Source organism: Chrysemys picta, chromosome 12 (assembly GCF_011386835.1).
Source record: "Chrysemys picta bellii isolate R12L10 chromosome 12, ASM1138683v2, whole genome shotgun sequence".
In the NCBI taxonomy this organism is placed as follows: domain Eukaryota; kingdom Metazoa; phylum Chordata; order Testudines; family Emydidae; genus Chrysemys; species Chrysemys picta.
The window spans coordinates 14,814,470-14,834,662 of NC_088802.1; the positions used below are offsets into that span (position 1 = coordinate 14,814,470).

The following is a 20,193-nucleotide window of genomic DNA, read 5'->3' on the forward strand; positions in this document are numbered from 1 at the left end:
GGACGTTAAAAGTCTGGTCAGTGGCGCAGCGGGGGCCCGGGGCTAAGGCAGGCTCCCTGCCTCCTGGAAGCGGCCGCCAATTTACTTCCCTGGAGTTTGAAACTTTTCTAGCAGAGAGGAACATTTTACACAGAAGGTCATCCCTATATTACCCTCAAGCCAATGGGGAAATCAAACGGTTTAACAGAAGTTTGAAAGAGAGTTTGCAAATGGCTAAACTGGAAGGGCGATTGTGGATACCCTTCACTACCAATTTTTTGCAAGCATACCGGGCTACACGACATGCCACAATGCAAAGATCATCCGCAGAGTTACTACATGGGAAACAGATGAATACTAAACTGAACATTGCTGGATTGTTAAAGGCACGACCTGAGGCCCCAACTGAGGATGATGTGAGAAAAACAGTTGAACGAAACCAAGCGAAGTCTAAGGCTTTCACAGACAAGCAGCGGGGTGCTAAGGAACCAAAGTTTGAGTGTGGTTCCTTCGTTAGAATACGAAAACCTGGAATTTTACGCAAAGGGGACCATAAATTCACAGCTCCTCTTAAAATCATAGAGAAGAAGGGACCTTACATCTATCGACCTTCTGATGGGTGGGTATGGAATGCTTCTTATCTTGCACCTGCCTATGCACCAAGAGGCGATTATGCCAACACCCAGTCTGTATTGGATGACTTCACAGTAGAACCAACACAACAAGACATTGCACTGGAACCGGGGCTTGAGAGATGGCCTGTCAGACCCAGATGACCACCTGTCTGGACTAGAAACTATGTTATGTAGTATCTACAGTGTTTTCAGTGTAATATTTCTGCCAACAGTATAGTGTCTTGTTTCATATTTGTTCCTGTGGTTAGAACACCAATGTTTATTTTAATTGGGAGAGTTTCTTAAGAGAAGAGGGAATGTGGTGTTTAGATGTTGTTTGTAATTATTAGAACTGGGAGCACTGGCTGTGGGGAGTCTGAAAGGACAGGAAACAGGAAGGAAGGGGGAGTTGAGGCGGCTGAGTGAGAGCTACCGAGGGTGCAGCAGCAGCTTGGTAAAGAAGTTTCCACTTTTAAAATAAAATCCTGGTGAAGTTTGTTAGTACCTTGCCTGGTCACTACAACACCGTGGTAAGTGCTGCCAGGACCCTGAACCCCCTCCCGCATCCCCTCCCACACTCCAAACCCCCTGCCCCATCCCGAAGTCCCCTCCTTCACCCCAAACCCCTCATCCCTGACCCCACCGCAGAGCCCGCACCCCCAGCCGGAGCCCTAACCCCCCTCCTGCACCCCAAACCCCTGCCCCAGCCCAGTGAAAGTGACTAAGGGTGGGGGAGAGTGAACGACAGAGGGAGGGGGGATGGAGTGAGCAAGGCTGGGGACTTGGAGAAGGGGAAGGGCAGGGGCAGGGCCTCAGGGCAGGGGTGGGGCAGGGGTGTTCGGTTTTGGGAGATTAGAAAGTTGGCAACCCTTCCTGTCCAGGTTTTCCCAGGATTGTCCCTTTGTCCATGTCACTCTCCTGGGAAATCTGTGAGTCTGCCCAGGACATGACAAGTCCCAGGTGTGTCAGTGGCTGTAGCGGGGGAGCTGCGGGGTGTCGGTGCCTACTCAAAGGGAGCTCTGGGTCCAGAGTGCCTGGGAGCTGCAGAGACGGGGCAGCTTGGAGCAATGAGTGAGATCAGGAGCTCAGGGCCAGCAGGGGCCACTCACCACTGTACAGGTACCAGCTGTGGGGGTCACTGCCAGGGGCAGGGGGGTGTTTCTGGTGCCATGTCCTGCTTGGTGAGGTTGGTACTTGGGAAAGTCCAGGAGCAGGAGCCTCTGGGGGCTGGTGCCCTCTCCCGGGATTTGGATGGGGTGACAGTGTCCGAGTGAGGGGACAAGTGGTGTACATGAAGCAGGCAGATTTCCTGTTTTGTTGCACCTCAGAGGTGGCGACCCTTACAGGACCCTCAGCAGTGTTTGTGTAACTGCCCTGGGTGCCCCCCTCCCTTCCAGCTCTGTGCGGTCGGATACCTCGGAGTTCATGGACCCGTGGGCCAGTGGTGCTGCAATGTGTGTGCATGTCCCCTGGGCTCCCTGATCACTGCTGGAGCTGCCCAGACTCTCCCAGCATGCACTAGGCCGTCCCTAGCTATTTTGGTGCCCTACGCAGCCCCCCCACGGGGGGGGGGGGGCTGTGTGGGGCCCCAAGCCTCCGCGGGGAGGGGGCTGTGTTGGGCCCTGCCCCAGGCCTCTGCGGGGGGTGGGGAGGAGGGAGACAGGCCACTTCCTGTGGGAAGTGGAGTGACCCGGCCCCAGCCTGCTCTACTCCCCTGGCTTGGAGCAGAGCAGGCTGGGGCCGGGTCACTCCACTTCCCACAGGAAGTGGCCAGCCCGCCGTCCCCCACGGAGGCCTGGGGCAGGACCCCACACACCTCCCCTGCTGAGGCCTGGGACCCCAGCCTGCTCTGCTCCCCTGACTCCCAGGCTTGGGGGGAGGAGAGAGGTGGGAACCGCCCCCCAGCACTCGCGGGTAGCGCAGCTGGGAGCCCGGGGAGCGAAGCAGGCTGGGGCCGGGTCACTCCACTTACCATGTGGTGAGTGCAGGGTCGGGCCTGGCTGCAGTCTTCAGGGGAGTGGGGGCGGGGGCCATGGGGCAGAGCAGGGGAGCCCCCCCTGTGGCAACTACCAGTCCTGCAGCACCCCCCCCTGCAGCAGCTCTCCGCCCCCACTCCGCCCAGGGGGGCCCCCTGCGGCAGCTCCCCGCCCCAGCTCATCTCCGCTCCTCCTTCTCCCCTGAGCATGCCAGTGCCACTCCACTTCTCCCGCATCCCAGGCTTGCAGTGCCAATCAGCTGTTTGGTGCGGCAAGCCTGGGAGGGGAGGAGAATTAGAGCGGGGGCGGTGTGCTCAGGGGAGAAGGCGGAGCGGAGGTGAGCTGGGGCGGGGAGCGGTTCCCCTGCACGTTCCCCTCCGCCCCCAGTTACGTGCTGCGGGCAGCCCTCCCTGTGCCCTCCTGCCCCAACTCACCTCCACTCCACCGCCTCCCCTGAGCGCGCTTTTTGGTGCCCCCAACCACTTGGTGCCCTAGGCCGCCGCCTAGTTCGCCTAGTGGTTGCACCGGCCCTGCACACACACAGCTCAGCCACGGCTGTGAGGCAGAAAAGCTGCTGCATGGGCACAATTTGTTGCAATTGGGTCAGGGGAGTGTCACAAGCTGGTTATAAAACCGTGTCTGCCCTTGCAGTGGGGACAGGGCCTCCCTCCCCCCAAATCCAGGGAGACACTGAACAGCTCCTATCTGGGCCTGTTACGCTAGAGGGAAATTGTGCTAAAGCCTGGTCTGAGCATAGAAACCCTGCTGCTGGGAAGGGAGCTGAGCAGTTCAGTGCAAATTATGGCCAGATAAGAATGTCCGTCCTGCAGAGCCCAGGTACCACCCTGGAAAGGTGACAGCAGGGGGCAGTATTCCCTCACCAATCAGCCCTTTCCCGAAAGGGGGCAGGTTCCTGCTCTGCAATAAACCTGGGATGTCACCTGCCCCTTTCCATCTGCCCCCAGTGACATTGCTTTTTCCAGCCTATTGAATGTCATAGGAGAATGCTTTGTGCAGGGAAAGGAGCAGAGAGCTCCCAGGGGGAGGTGGGTCTCAGCATGGATAAAACATCAGTGGTATGTACAGTACCTGCGTAGATCTGGGCGCGTCGCCACCCTGCAACCAAACACAGACAGAGGGGTGAGAACGCCCCTGAAAACCGACACGCTGAGCAGGAGACAATGTCACACAGGGTGATACTGGGGGGAATGGAACTTACTGAGCTCAGCCTGGAGTTTGTCTAAAAATAAAACAAAGAGAAATGAGTCAATATCACATAAAGTGACCAGATGTCCCAATTTTATAGGGACAGTCCCGATATTTGGGGCTTTGTCTTATATAGGCACCTCTTACCCCCATCCCCTATCCCGATTTTTAACACTTGCTGTCTGGTCACCCCAATATCACATTATCTTGCAGAAGAGAAGTGAGTCAAAAAGACTTTAAAGTAAGGAAGTTAAAATGCTTAGGTCTTGGCTACACTTGCGAGTTACAGCGCTGTAAAGCCGCCCCCAGCGCTGTAACTAACTCCCCATCCACACTGGCAAGGCATTTGCAGCGCTGTATCTCCGTGGTTGCAGCGCTGCATGTACTCCACCTCCCCGAGAGGAATAGCGTGTATTGCGCTGCCGCTGCAGTGCTGCGGCGCCAGCGTGGCCGTCCAATGCGCTGTGACTGGTCTCCAGAAGTATTCGGCAGTATCCCACAATGCCTGTTCTAGCCTCTCTGGTCATCAGTTCAAACTCTATTGCCCTGGCCTTAGGTAACCAACCATGTGACCGACCCTTTACATTCCCCGGGAATTTTAAAAATCCCCTTCCCGTTTGCTCAGCCCGGCATGGTGTGGAGTGCTATCAGTGAATCTTTCCAGGTGACCATGCCTCCACGCGCCAAGCGAGCCCCAGCATGGAGAAATGGCGAGTTGCTGGACCTCACCAGTGTATGGGGGGAGGAAGCTGTCCAGTCCCAGCTGCGCTCCAGCCGTAGGAATTACGATACCTTCGGGAAGGTATCAAAGGACATGATGGAAAGGGGCCATGACCGGGATGCCCTGCAGTGCAGGATTAAAGTGAAGGAGCTCCAGAGTGCCTACCGCAAAGCCCGCAACGCAAATGGTCACTCGGGTGCTCCCCCCGCGACCTGCCGATTCTACAAAGAGCTGGATGCGATACTTGGGGTTAACCCCACCTCCACTCTGAGCACCACCATGGACACTTCAGAGCTGGTGGGGGCGGGGAGGAGGAGGAGGAAGAAAACGGGAGTGAGGGTGTTGGGCCGGATGGAGACACCCCGGAATCCCTGGAGCCATGCAGCCAGGAGCTCTTCCCGAGCCAGGAGGAAGGTAGCCAGTCGCAGCGGCTGGTACTTGGTGGAGGACAAACAGAAGAGCAGGTTCCCGGTAAGCAGTTTTTTTTTTTTCGGGAAGGAATTTTTTCGGTGCGGGCTCTTTGGGAGAGGAGCGTTAGGGCTGCATGCATGCCTAGATGCGGAATAGTGCATTGATGTGGTTTATCACATTGTGGTAATCGGCCTCGATAATCTCCTCGAATGTCTCATCCAGAACGTGTGCAATGCGTTTGTGCAGGTTTATCGGGAGAACTGCCGTGGTCCTTGTCCCAGCCAGGCGAACGTGTCCACGCCACTGTGCCACGAGGGGCGGGGGGACCATTGCTGCACACAGGCAAGCTGCATATGGGCCAGGGCAGAAGCCGCATTGCAGTAGAAGACCCTCCCTTGCTTCCCAGGTCACCCTCAGCAGCGAGATATCATCCAGGATGAACTCCTGTGGAAAATGTTGGGACAGTGTTCAGTGTAGGTGCCCCCTGAAGCTGTTGGCTCTCCCCAAGGCACGGATACCCAGAGGTCAGTGCAGCCCTGAAACAATCAGTCCCCCTTACTCACCATTTTGAGGCTCCCGTGGGTTATGTGTGCTCTGTTTCAGATGGGAAAATTATGCTATTGTGTAGACCCTGTGTGTTTTCTACTCCTTAAGTGCGGGGAGGATCATTACTCTGTCTGGTATAAACAATGCTGCCTCTGTTAAATGTTGCATTTTGCCTATACAGCTGCATCAACCTTGTGACCTCAGCCGTCCCTCTTATCGCCTGCTCAGAGACTGCAAAGACTCAGGAAGAGACCGTGAAAAAGCAAAGAAGACATGCTGCAAGAAGTGATGCAGCAATCTATTAAAGAGAATGAGAAAGCACAGGACTGGAGGGAGACAGAAAGCAGGATCCGCCAGGGAAACGCAGCGCACCGGCGGCAAAGCACGGAGCACCGGCAGCAAAGCACGGATCGGTTCATAAGCATCCTGGAGCGCCAAGCAGATGCTATCCAGGAGCTGGTAGCCATGCAGAAAGAGGAGCAGTACCGCAAACGCAAACACCCCCCCGCCACAGCCCTTGTCCCAAAACTCTTTCCGTTGTGCCCCATTGTCACCTCCAACCCACTTTCCCCAACTTCCGTGTTCTTCACGCCACCCGCTGCCTCCAACACCAGTATCTTCACCACCCAGCCCTGAAAACCACGACCCTTACCCTCTGCACTCAACCCCATCACCATGCAGTATAGCTGTCCTGAAGTGCAGCACTCACTGCACAGCACACCAGACAGGACATACGTGAATCTGTCATTGTACTGTTCCCCACTCCACCCCCTTGTTTCTTTTCAATAAATAATTTTTTTTTCTTTTCACTAAATGGATTCTTTGGCTTTGAAAACATTCTTTATTATTGCATAAAGTAAAAGACTCCTTAGTCCAGGAAATAAACAGGCACTGCAAGTCTGCTTGTCTGCTTAGCAAACACTGATTCCTAAAGATTGGAACTACTGCACTTCACTCCCATGAAGGGCACCAGATATCACTGCTGGTTTTCACCCTCAAATTGCTCCCTCAAGGCATCCCTAATCCTTGCAGCCCCGCGCTGGGCCCCTGTAATAGCCCTGCTCTCTGGCTGTGCAAATTCAGCCTCCAGGTGTTGAACCTCAGAGGTCCATGCCTGAGTGAAGCTTTCACCCTTCCCTTCACAAATATTATGGAGGGTACAGCTTGTGGATATAACCGCGGGGATGCTGTTTTCGGCCAAGTCCAGCTTCCCATACAGAGATCACTAGCGGCCCTTTAAACGGCCAAAGGCACACTCCACAGTCATTTGGCACCGGCTCAGTCTGTAGTTGAACTGTTCCTTGCTGCTGTCAAGGCTCCCTGTGTAGGGTTTCATGAGCCACGGCATTAACGGGTAAACGGGATCTCCAAGGATCACAATGGGCATTTCAACTTCCCCTACCGTGATCTTCCGCTCTGGGAAAAAAATCCCGGCCTGCATCTTCCTGAACAGCCAAGTGTTCCGAAAGATGCGTGCGTCATGCACCTTTCCGGGCCAGCCTGTGTTAATGTCAATGAAACGCCCACAGTGATCCACAAGTGCCTGGAGAACCATAAAGAAATACCCCTTCCGATTAACGTACTCGGATCCTAGGTGGGGTGGTGCCAAAATAGGAATGTGCGTCCCATCTATCGCCCCTCCACAGTTAGGGAACCCCATTTGTGCAAAGCCATCCACTATTTCCTGCATGTTACCAAGAGTCATGGTTCTTCGGAGTAGGATGCGATTAATGGCCTTGCAAACTTGCATTGACACGATTCCAATGGTCGACTTTCCCACTCCAAACTGGTTTGCGACCGACCGGTAGCTGTCTGGAGTTGCCAGCTTCCAGATTGCAATAGCCACCCGCTTCTCCACTGGCAGGGCAGTTCTCAATCTCGTGTCCTTGCGCCACACAGTCCCATGAAAGTGGCTTTTCTCATCTGCTCGTCATCCCAGACTTCCATGACGATGTGATCCCACCACTCGGTGCTTGTTTCCGGAGCCCAAAAGCAGCGTTCCACGGTGCTGAGCATGTCCGTGAATGCCACAAGCAATTTCGTGTCGTACGCGTTACACGGCTCAATAGCATCGTTGGACTCCTCACCCTCACTCTCACTGTCACTTTGGATCTTAAGGAATAGTTCGACAGCCAAACATGACGTGCTAGCGAGACTCGTCAGCATACGCCTCAGCAGTTCGGGCTCCATTTCCTGCAGACAGACCGCGCTGCACAGAAACTGTTGAAAGATGGCGCCAAAAGCGGACGGAAACAAAGGGATTTCTGGGATGCGAAGTGATGCATCACGGGGCGTTGGAACAGGACCCAGAATCCACCATACCCACGCCCCCTTCCCACAACCCACGGTGCCAGAATGGGAAAAGGTGCTCTGTGGGATACCTGCCCATAATGCACCGCTCCCAATGGCGCTGCAATTGCTGCAAATGTGGCCACCACAGTGCGCTGGGCAGCTGTCAGTGTGGACAGACTGCAGCGCTTTCCCTACTCAGCTGCACAAAGTCAGGTTTAACTCACAGCGCTGTACATCTGCAAGTGTAGCCAAGGCCTTAGACTCAGCCTGGAGACTACGTCAGCAACCAGAGCCTGGCACCTCCTGAGCAGCGAAGGAATTAGCAAGGGGAGGAATATTGTAACCCCACCTGGCCAGGTGCAGGAGGTGTTAGAGCCAAACAGGGATCCCTCAGCAAGTGGAAAATATTAACCCTGTGAAGCCAGCAGAAAGGAGCATAATGTACATCGGGTGAAGTGCATGATGGGAATTAGAAGGCTAAATGGAATTAGCAGAGTGAACAGCCAGAGATATAAAACAAATACCAGGGAATTATTTCAGTCCAGCAGAATCAGGAAGCCTGTGAGAGAATCGATGGGTCCCCTGGATCACCAGGGGGGAAAGGGAGCAATTGAGGAGGGTAAGGACAATGCTGAGAGACTGACTGGTTTCTTTGCATCAGTTTTCACCACAGAAAATGTAGGGGAGGGACCTGCCCTGGAGCTGCTCTGTTCATGAAATGAATATCAGGGATCGAGGTGTGAAGACGAGATATTGGAACAACTGATAAGTTAAAGAGCCAGCAGCCACTATGAGCAGTGTAGATCCCTGCCAGGTGCCAAACGCCCAAGAGTTCTGAAATGACGTCAGAGCGATATGGCTGAGCTGCTAACAATCATACACATCTCTCATTAAAATCAGCTACACTTCCGGAGATTCAGAGGGTTGGGGATGATGTCCCCAGCTTTAAAAATTTGGCCGGAGTAATTCTGAGAATTACAGCCCAGTGAGCCTTATGTCAGTGCCTGGTAAACTGGCTGAAACAAGAACTAAACCAGAATTCTAAATCAGCTGTATGAGAATGATGGGAACAAACCCAACTAGCACAGCTGGAAAAGAAAACTTAAACCCCTACAGCAGTGCAGCTGCACCACTGCTGCTGTGGGGCTTCAGCATAGACACTCCCTACGCTGAAGGGAGGGATTCTCCCATCGTCACAGGTAACCCACCACCCCCAGAGTCAGTAGCTAGGTTGATTCTTCCATCGACCTAGCACTGTCTACACCAGGGGTTAGCTTGGTAAATATAAACTACATCTCTCAGGAGTGTGGATTCACACTCCAGAAAAACGTAGCTATACCAATATCAATTCCTAGAATAGACTAGGCTTGTGTCTCACTAATCTATTCAATGTCAGTGAGTATGTCAGTACAGTATGGCACAAAGGAGAACCCAATGGCATAATTGTTGTGGACTTTCAAAAAGTTATTGAAAAAGTTCCTCACAAAAAGCTTTTAAGGAAACTAAAGCTGTCCACATTACCACTTATGGCTCCAAAACTTATGTCATTCAGAGATGTGAATATTCCACCCCCTGAGCAACATAAGTTACACTGGCATAAGTGTTAGTGTGCACAGTGCTATGTCGGTGGGAGAAACTCTCCTGCCCACATAGCTACCACCGCTCGCTGGAGGTGAATCATTATGCCAATGGGAGAACTCTCTCCTGTCGGCACAGAGTGGCTCCACTAGAGATCTTACAGTGGCATGGCTGCATTGGTACAGCTGTAGCGTTAGAAGCTCTGTAGTGCAGACATAGCCTAAGTCATCATGGGCTGAGAGGTAAAGTATTGTCCTGGATCAGAAACCAGCTTAATGACAGAAAACAAAGAGCAGGAATAAATGGTCAATTTTCATATGGAAAAAGGTTAGCAGTGGGGTGCCTCAAAGTCAGGTATTAGGACTGGTGTTTAGTCTATTTCAGCGTGGATAGCGGCCCTGTTTTAATGGGGTCGCCGGGGGTGGCTTAGAGTTGCTGGGGCCTGGGCCCAAAGCCCGAGTCCCACCACCTGGGGCTGAAGCTGAGGGCTTCAGCCCTGGGCACTGGGGCTCAGATTACAGGCCCCATGTCTGGGACGGAAGCCCTTGGGATTCAGCTTTGGCCCTGGCCCCACCCCCACCCAGGGGGCGGGGCTCAGGGGGCTCAGGCTTTGGTCCCCCCTCCTGGGGTCATGTAGTAATTGTTGTTGTCAGAAGGGGGTCGCGGTGCAATGAAGTTTGAGAACCCCTGGGCTATTTATCAGTGACTTGGAACAAAGGATAACCCTGAAGTGGCAAAATTTGCAGATGACACACAATTATTTAGGTTACCAAAGACGTCTGAGTTATTTCAGAGGGACCAAGCTTGGATAACATGATGGCTGATGAAATTCAGCGTTGATCGATGTAAGGTAACACACATTACACGGATAATCAGACCTAGGCATGCAGGTTATTGGCTTTAAAATACTCAGGAAAAAGACCTGAGCAGCACCGCGGACACCTCTGTGAAGAGCTCTGCTCAATGTGATCTAAACGCTCAGGGTGAGATTCTGTGCTCAGAACCTGCAGCCCAGGGGCACTTGAGGGCTCAGGCAGCTTTAAGCGCTGCCCCGTATCCTCCTGATCCCGGGCGCTCTGGATGCGAAAGCCGCCCCCGCTGTAACTCAGGGCTTGCTGCAGCCCCCGCTGTAACTCAGGGCTTGCTGCAGCCCCCGCTGTAACTCAGGGCTTGCTGCAGGGCAAAGTTACACCAGTGTAAAATAAGTTGGGCATTTAAACCCCTCACGTTATACCAGCGTAATGCTCCATATGAATACACTTATTCCATAATAAGAGTGAGTTTTTCTGGCTTAGCTTGTGCCTTTAGTTACAGCAGCCTTTCCCTGGGCGCATATGGGCAGCAGCACGGCCCAGAATCTCTCCAGCACCGTGCACTGTGGCCCCTCCCTGCCTCTTGTTCCCAGTCCCATGTTCCCTACACCCCTACAATAGGGCTTGTAAGTGGGTCCTCAGAGGGCAGCCCACAGCTGTTCTCTGCTGTGCCTGCACTGGAGCGAATCCTCCCCCAGCTGGATCCAGGCCTTTTGGAGCCCAGTTACGCTGTTTTGGTCCTTTTGCTGACCATAAAGGGGTTGAAGGATGGGTGAAAATCTCACGCTCCATTTATTAAAAGGTGTCCGGCCTTTCTGGGTATGAAGGTAGCACTGAGCAAGTGACCTGGGTGTAAGCAGTGCTCCAGCCCAGTGCGATCTGCCTGAGTCTGCAGGAAGCGCTGTTTGCTGCTCACACTTATCGAGTGGGGCTGGGATGCTGACATTAAAGCCTGATCAATGACAATTTAATTGTCGCCATTTGCAATTATCTCACTGCTGATCATTTTAACAGAAACATCCAACTTCTGTGCTTCTCCCTCACAACTGGATGCAAGGACTGATACTGGGGAGGGCGGCAGTGGGGCAATGGCAGATACTGGGGCAGAAGGCAGTGGGACAGCTAAGGCTCTCATCAAAGATTGCTGGGGTGAGGAACAGTGAATTCAATTCCCTCCATCCAAATACAGAGTGACCACTTTTATGCTAAAACAGGAAGGGAGAGAAGAGATACGTATCCCTTTTTCTCCCCTCCCCCGATATGAAATGCCTCCGGGATAGGAGAGCAAACACACACACACACACGGTCACTTAGGGTGAAATCCTGCCCCTTCCCTCTTTACATGGCCGTGGAAGGGGGAATCCCAAGTGAGAGATCCTGTTAAATACTGGACAAGTCTTATAGTCTCCAGCAATGAGCCTGGCCCATGTGAGCTGCTAGACAGAGCTGCTCAGGCCCCTTCCCCTTCACAGCTCATCTGTGTCAGTGCGACACAGAGAGAGAAAAGGGCGAGAGGTTGGATTTCATTCCATCATGTGTATGGTGAAGTTCCTATTACTGTTGAATGCAGCTCCGCTGTAGTTATGAGACAGAGAAACAAAGAGCCGGATAAATGGGTAGTGTCTGCCCCTTGGCCCTAGGGATAACAGGGAAGAGCTCCCCCTAGGGGCTTGGTAAATAGTGGGTGTCCCAGCAAAGAATGGGGTGGAGGTGCCCTTCCAAATCTGGATGCTCAGGTCACTATCACTGCTGAGCACAGCCTGAGCTAGAGCATCTTGTGCCCAGTGTGAGCAGCGTGTCAGACCAGCCGTGCAAATCCTGAGTGTGTTTGTGTTATTACAGCATCCCAGCCACAGCTCACCAGGGCAGCTGGTGCGGAGAATTCTCTAAAAAGGCCCAGGGAACAAGATAGTGACAGTTAATTGTTCTGATTGTTCAGTGCTTGGAAATGTGCCCAACATAGCTCTCTCTGGGCACATACATGACTTTTACATACAACTCAAAATGATTAATCCCTGTCACCTAAACATGGACTCAACCCACATAACATATCTGTTAAAGCAGGGGTGGGGAACCTTTTTTCTGTCAGGGGCCACTGACCCACAGAAAAAAATAGTCGGGGGCCACACACAGCCTTACAGGCAGGGGGCGGGGCGCGGAGGCTCGGGGCTTCCCCAAGCTCTGGAGAGGTGCCAGAAATGAGGGGCTCAGAGTGTGGGATGGGGCTCCGGGTTGAGGCACGGGGTTGAGGTGTGGGAGGAGGTGAGGGCTCTGTCTGGAAGTGTGGGCTTGGGATGAGGGGTTTGGGGTGCAGGAGAGGGCTCCAGGCTGGGGCAAAGGGGTTTGGAGTGCAGGAGGTGGCTGAGGACTGGGCAGGGAGTTGGGGTGTGGGCTCCAGCTGGAGGTATGGGCCCTGGGGTGGGGCCGCGGATGGGACAGGGGGTTGGGGTGCAGGAGGAGGTTCGGGGTACAGGCTCCAGGATGGAGTTTGGGTGTAGGAGGGGGATCTTTATTCATTTATTTATAAATGGACACAAATCTGACATCAGGAATTATAACATTCAAAAACCAGTAAGAGAACACTTCAATCTCTCTGGTCACTCAATAACAGACCTAAAAGTGGCAATTCATCAACAAAAAAACTTCAAAAACAGACTCCAATGTGAAACTGCAGAAGGGGAATTAGTTTGCAAACTGGACACCATCAAATTAGGCCTGAATAAAGACTGGGAGTGGATGGGTCATTACAAAACCTAATTTCCCCCATACTAATTTCCCCCTACTGGTACTCACACCTTCTTGTCAACTGTTTGAAATGGGCCATTCTCATTACCACCACAAAAGTGATTTTTCCTCCCTTGGTCTCCTGCTGTTAATTGAATTGGCTCGTTAGACTGACCCCCTACTTGGTATGGCAACTCCCATCTTTTCTTGTGCTGTGTATTTATACCTGCTACTGTATTTTCACTCCATGTATCTGATGAAGTGGGTTCTAGCCCATGAAAGTTTATGCCCAAATAAATTTGTTAGTCTCTAAGGTGCCACAAGGACTCCTCATTGTTGTTTTTTTTAATCTCTCTCTCTCTCTCTCTCTCACCAAGTTCCTGCCTCTTGTTACTTCACCTTTTGCTCTGTGCTGCTTCCAGAAGCAGTAACTGGACAGGGGAAGGAGAACGGCCAGGAGAACCAGGATCACCCCCAGAGCCACCATCCAGGGATTGACCCTCGGGAAAAACAGCTCTGCAAGAGAAAGTGCTATTGACTTGGGAGCAAACACGCGCAGAATGAAAGACAGGAATTGACAAAGGTGACACTGTGACTAGTTAAAAGAACCTCACAGGGAAATACACAGGGACATGTGGCTGCTTTGTGCTTTATTATTAAACCAGTGAGAGCCCAAGCTTTAGCCTGGTTACTGAACATGGTTAATTAATGGGAGGGGGCATGTTGGGGGTAGGGTGCAGCTCCATTATGCCACTCCTATCCCCCACTGACATACGTTCAGGCGCTAAGTGATCCCAAAGCTGCAGCCAGTGCAGAGTAGCCCTTAGAATCAGAGAGTTGTGACCAGCTTCCTGACACTCCCGACTCTCCTCAGCCATATGAAAGAATCTGGCCCAAAATATGTTAATACGGGATTTTAATAAAAACAAAACTGAGCCTGGAGATTCAGAGTAATAATTCCTCCAGAGTCCTCTTCCCTGGGCCTTGGAGCAATGGCTGACTAGAGGGTCCTTGCTAAGTGATTAGTGCGATGTATTGAAAACTGTGTAAAAATTACAAGCTGACACTTGAAATCCTGAGGGGATTCCTGGTCCTACTTGCAGGCTAAGGGGCTCTGTAGGGATTGTACATCTGGGTCCTCTGCAGTCAGTCTGCAAAAAGCCAGCCTAGAGCAGGGTAGGTTTGGTTCTGCCTCTCTGCCTTAGGGAGCAGCCTGCTTTGTCTCTCTCTGTATTTGGCTGTGGCATGTTAGAGTTCTGGATTCTTAGCAATAAAGCGGTGTGACATTGCAGCCTTTCAGGAAGAGTATTTATGTTTTGTTTCTAACTCTCCGTGTGTGCTGTGAAGATAACTATCAGGTAACACTGGGCATATCATAGACTAACCAGCAATGCAGCACTATGAGACCTCAGACAAATAGTGCTTTACAAATACAACATTCTTACTATTATAGTGATGAAATATTCATTTGATACACAAGAACCCCAGAATAGACAGGGAGGCGTCTCCCTAAGGCAGCAGGCACAACTCACCCACCTTGCTCTACGGTGGCTCGTCTATAGGCACAGTTAGTGCGCAGCAGGCTGGGGTGTAAATCCACTGTGCACTGGCCTGCTGCGCACTAACTGGCTGTGTGCACCCTGGTTCACTTTGTTCTGTTCCCGGTTTAAAGTGGGGTAGATCAAAGCACAGCATGGAATTTTTAGTGCATGTAGCAGGGTCCAGCCCAAGATCGGACATCTATACCACAATTTAACAGGCCCTTAGCCTGAGGCCCTTAGCCTGAACCAGCTGGCCTGGGTCACCAGCAGGTTTTGAATTGCAGTGTAGACATATCCAAAGAGAATTGAGGTTGTTCAGGATTTTACAAGACGTGCTCAGCACATTGAAGGTTCAGGCCAATAAACAGGAGACGCAATGATAAATACTCTCTGCCCATGTCTGCAACGTCTCAATCTATCCATGTGCGGCACAGACGGGTACTGACCTGCTATGGAAATCTCTGACTCTCTCTCCTGGTTGAGAAGGAGATTTTTGACAGAGCAGAACACTTTCTGGTTGGACTCTTCTGTTATAACAATGGCAATCTCTGTTTGAAACAGGTCATTAGCTTCTTGGGATATTTTTTCAGAGGCTGATGGTAAGATCTGCCCCTGGAGATCTCTCCACTGAGCCTCGGGTTGTGGGTACCATCCGGCTGATCGACACACAACCCGGATCCCTCCGTCCTGATGTCCCTCCACAGAGATGGCAGGAGCAGAGCCCAAACCTACAGAAGAAATAAATGAACTTGTGATAATCCTACAGTGCCTAGTAATGAGCCAAAAGTTTTATTACACTGTTATCAAAAGCCATTTCCTATTAAACTGAGAATTGAATGTGAGTCCATGGATGTGGTTGATTAGTTAAACTGGCCAGATTCCAATTTGATAGAATTAATCTTAATGTCAGGGCTGTTCTATGCACAAACTCGCTCCAGTTTCGTTAAAGTTTTTTTTTTAAACCAGTGCAAACCCCTTTGTGGACGCTCTTAAATCAAGAAGGAATCGACTCAAGCTTAATTAATATAAGCCATTTCCAAACCATTTAAGAGTGTCCATATAGGGTTTTGCACTACTTCATGGTAACCAGTGCATGTGTATATATAGACCAGAGGTGGGCAAACTATGGCCTGCGGGTCACATCCGGCCCACAGGACCGTTCTGCCCGGCCCCTGAGCTCCTGGCCCTGGAGGCTAGCCCCCGACCCCTCCCCCACTGTTCCCCCTCCCCCGCAGCCTCAGCTCACTGCACCGCCCGGCGCAATGCTCTGGGCGGCAGGGCTGTGAGCTCCTGGGGCAGCGCAGCTGCAGAGCCCGGCCTGACCTGGTGCTCTGTCCTGCACGGTGTGTGGCTGGCTCTAGCTGGGCGGCACGGCTGCCTATCCTGGTGCAGCCGCACTGCCAGCCACCGGTGCTCCAGGCTGCACGGTAAGGGGGCAGGGGCTGAGAGAGGAGGGTTGGAGAGAGGGCAGGGAAGTTTGGGGGTGGTGGTCAGGGGCTGGGGCTGTCAGAGGACAGAGGACAGGGAACAGGGGGGTTGGATGGGGCAGGGATCCCGGGGAGGCGGTTAGGAAGGGGGGGGGTTGGATGGGGCAGCAGGGGTCAGTTAGGGGTGGGAGGTCTGGGGGTGGTCAGGGGACAGAGAGCGGGGGGGTGGATAGAGCAGAGATTCCAGGGGGTCGTCAGGGAACGTGGGGGTTGGATGGGGCAGGAGTCCCAGAGGAGCCATCAGAGGGTGAGAAGCAGGGGGAGGCGGGGGGGTCAGATAGGGGTTGGGGGCCGGGCCATGCCTGGCTGTTTGGGGAGGCACAGCCTCCCCTAACCGGCCCTCCATACAATTTCTGAAACCCGATGCAGCCATCAGGCCAAAAAGTTTGCCCACCACTGGTATAGACAAACATTAAATTAATTCACTACCAAAAAACTTTGTTACTGGGGAGTTCAAGTTGCCTCGGCTGTGCCTTGTACCCTTCCAGAACGCAGAAGTTGGCAGCAGAAAACTGGACTCCTCTGAGAGCCAGGAAACACACCCACACTCACACCCACAAAATACAGACATTCGATAACAAAAAAATGCAGGGTTAAGGTAATGCCTTCTGCACCAGATCATACTTTTACTGATGAGCTAAACTGAAATAAAATCTTAATCTGAATGATCTTAATCCGGTGGGAGCAGTGACCCAGTGGCGGTGGCAGGCAGAAGCAGTGAGCAGGGGGGCAGTGGGAGTGGTGAGCAGGCGGCCGGCAGGTGCATTTATCCCCCTCCCCCCGCTCATGGCAGGAGCAGAATGCACACAGATGTATCTATGAACTCTGGGTCTGTGCTGACCAGGCACAACAACTGTGAGTGGTGTGTTAAACGGGGGGCACACTGCAAGAACTTGGTTGCTGGACTCAAGAACCTGAAGCAAAGGACACTTCCCAGCATACTCTGGGGAGGATGTCTTGCTCATGCTTTTGTGTTTATGAATATCGCTTGTGCTGTTTTCTCAGATTAATGCTAGGTTACTTTTATTAAAGAAACTATTTCTATCTCAGACTCTGCTTGCGAGAGGGGAAGAATTGCCTCTTAGAAGTGCCCAGAGGGTAGAGTGAAATTTTCCCACCTTACTGGGCGGGAGCTCAAGCCGGTTTTGGTTATATTGTTGAAAAGGAACCCCCTAGATATTGAACCCGACGCTTCTTGCTGCCCACTCCAGCTGGCAGACGGGTTACATTATTATAGCACTTCTTGATTGTCAGCGTAACTTTTGTCAACAAAAGTTGGCAGTGTAGACAAGGCCTATTTCAAGGCAGATGGATTTTTTGTTTTTTGTTTTGATTTTGTTTTTCTTTTTTGAGATGTAATCTGTATCCAGGAGATAATTCAGAAGGTGCTGAAACTATATTTGAAAAGAAAATAAATTACACGGCAAACACTCGCTGGGAGGGGTGATGGGGATGGAAGAGGAGATGGGAACAGGGGTTGGGTCTGCAGCAAGGAATGTGGGTATTATGGGGAGGGGGATAAATTGGAACGGGTGAAACGGGAGGAAAAAAGGGTTGAGGCCTCCTCAGATATGGGGAAGAAGTGGGATGGGAGGGATTTGATATTGTGAGGAGTGACAGTAAAAGTTGTGGGTTTAGGGGCAGGGAGTCCTGTCAGCCCCAAATTCTCCCCTTCCCCATTCTGGGATCTGGGGGAGCCCTACCCTTTTGCAGGGCTCTGAATTCCTTTTTCTTCCCACTGTATGTCCTGGGATCTGGGATCCCCTGCCACTGTTGGGGTGTCTAACCCCCTCATGTAATCTGTGATCACAGGGGAGTGGGGTGGGGGCTGAATATGGTGGAAATGTAAACATCTGAAACGCAGGAAATGAATAGTTAAAATACACATCGCCTCTCTGTGGGGTTGCCAGACTGTGTCGGGGAGGTGGAGTTGGATTGGGGGAGCCTGCAACATGGCTGGGGAAGTCTGGCTGGACCGGGGGCAGAGGGTCTAGCTAGGCTTGGTAGTTGGGGTGAGGAGCCCAGCTCAGTGTGTAGCTCACATAACCGAGGTAGTGTGTGGCCCACCAGTAAGCTGCTGCCTGTGATGTGGGCCCCCAAAAACGCAGGGCAGAGGGGAGCTACATGTTGTGGGGGATGGTGGAGAAGGAAACAGACACACGAGTCTCCTCTCACAGGCTTAGAGTACCCGCTGTATAATAAAACTGTCAAGGTGTTGGGACAGAGTCCTGGGATGAGATTTCTCTCACCAGCCCTGTTACAAGCTACAACACTGCAAACATTGCAAAGCATGACTGTTATCCCCATTGCACTATCACAGAACATACAGGGGGGAGGGGCAGTGAGTAACCACGGAGCAACTGAGTGGCCTAACAGAGCGTTCCCAGGACTGGGACTATTCCTCGCTCTGCCACTGAGCTGCTGGGTGACCTTGGGCAACTCACGTCTCTGCTCTGTGTCTCAGTTTCCCATCTGTAAAATGGGGATAATGATGTAAAGTTCTTTCTGGTCTACTAATGGAAAAGCACCATACTATACTTTTGATTATTACTGAGGCACAGTCATGTAGCAATTGCAAACCTAGGTGAGAACTACAACCACATAAATGGCCACTAGCTCCTACAACAAACGTTTCCCTTTCTGTTAAAAATAAAAAACAACTAGAAAATTCACTGACAAAACCTTGGCTAGCACAGAGTTCAGGCTGCCTGGTGATATTATCTACTGCCCTTCCATAGCACCGTGACAGCTCTGAGACCCTGTCCCCACTACTCTCTCCACTGGTCAGTACAGCTACACTGACCACAGGGAATGCAGCTGCAGTGGAGGCAGATACATGCTGCAATTCAAATCTGTGGAACACGACACAAACAATGCCCCCTTCCTGTAATCCTCCCTCATGTCTATTCACTGACAAAAAACGTAGTTACCTCCAGGCAACCTTAACTCTATATTATCTCCTGCCCTTCCAGAATGCCTTTTTCAGCAAAACTCAGACCTCTAAAACCAGGAAATCCATAGTGAAGGTAAAAACCCAAACAACCTTAACTCTGCCCCTTTGGAGCTGGCAATAACCACTGGGAATTGGCTGCATGCACTAAAGCTGCATGCACTGTGCTTGGTGTAGCTGTAATGACCAGTGGGGGGGATTATTTGGAGCCTATTGGCAGAGCTGTCACTGTGATATGCGGAGAGGTGCAGGTGCAACTTGAGGGATCGATCATGCCTCATTTCAGTGCTGAGTTGTGCCGGTTGTGTCAGTAGCAGGGCACAGACTCCTTGCCATGGGGATTGTCAGCTGTCTGGTGTCAGATATGCCAGTGATCTCCAGGCTTGGTGAGGGGTAAGTGAAAGCAACATCCCAGAAGGAATCCTCAGGGCAAGCGTGATGAAGCGATAAAATTTTGCAAGTCAGGGGTGGTTTGTGTGGAGCAGGCTCAGTGTTTGAATGGAGACCAGGAGTTCGCTACACCTGACCTAAGCCTCATGTCATGGTTACAGAACTAGCTGCACCTCTGTCCCCTTGCTGGTCTCTCTGACAGCACCTTCAGGGGTCAGGCTTCCTGCCTCTACGTGTGCTAGGGGCGGGGAATTCCCCAATTCTCCCACCCTTAGACCAGGCTCTGGGCTACAGGTCCCTGTGTATCAACCACTGTTACCCTGAAGGGGCCAGACATGAGCTGAGATCAATCCCAGATAGTGGCGTCAGTTTTCGGAGGATCAGAGTCATTGTTCAGCCCCAGGCGTGCACAAAATAGTTATAATAACCACAACATGTTAATGTCACCTGACTGTTTAGGGGTGTTTGTGTGTCTCATTAATTCCTTGCTCTAAAGACCTCACATTTGGGCCACTAACCCGACCCCAGACTCCAATGAGTCGCAGCAGTTTTCAAGACAATCTGAGGCCTTGTTTATGCTGGCAAGTTTCTGCGCAGTAAAGCAGCATTGAGAGCTGTAACTCCCGAGGTGTACACACTGGCAAGCCACTTTGTGCGCAGAAACTGTGCAGTTGAAGCGCTGTAAAACAACCACCTCGACAAGAGGTGTACAGCTTTCTGCACTGGGGCTACAGCACCACAGTGCCAGCGCAGACACCCTGGTCGATTACAACACTGTGATTTGCCTCCAGGAGGTGTCCCACACGCCGGTTCTCGCCTTTCTGGTCATTGATTAGAACTCTACTGCCCTGCCCTCAGGTGACCAACCTTCAGCCCTATCCTTTAAATTCCTTGGGAATTTTGAAAGTCCCCTTCCTGTTTGCTCGGCATGCGGTGGTCTCAGCGCATCTTTCCAGGTGACCATGG

The 20,193-nt window shown here is 52.0% G+C and overlaps 1 protein-coding gene across 5 annotated transcripts in view; it reads right to left on the reverse strand.

Moving 5' to 3' along the window:
• Positions 1-20,193, reverse strand: part of LOC101941192 (butyrophilin subfamily 1 member A1-like) — a 93,904-nt gene that overhangs the window by 55,630 nt on the left and 18,081 nt on the right. For 2 of the 5 annotated variants that reach the window (XM_065565067.1, XM_065565065.1), the window contains exons 4-5: positions 14,847-15,128; positions 12,302-13,375 (exon numbers count right to left, since the gene is read on the reverse strand). The exons of 1 other annotated variant lie outside the window; for it this stretch is intronic. In XM_065565067.1, the coding sequence (XP_065421139.1) occupies positions 13,143-13,375; positions 14,847-15,128 (515 nt within the window). In that variant the 3' untranslated portion in view covers positions 12,302-13,142. Of the gene's footprint in view, positions 1-12,299; positions 13,376-14,846; positions 15,129-20,193 lie in introns of those variants that run through there. 2 more of the 5 variants (XM_065565069.1, XM_065565066.1) reach the window with 2 other exon arrangements.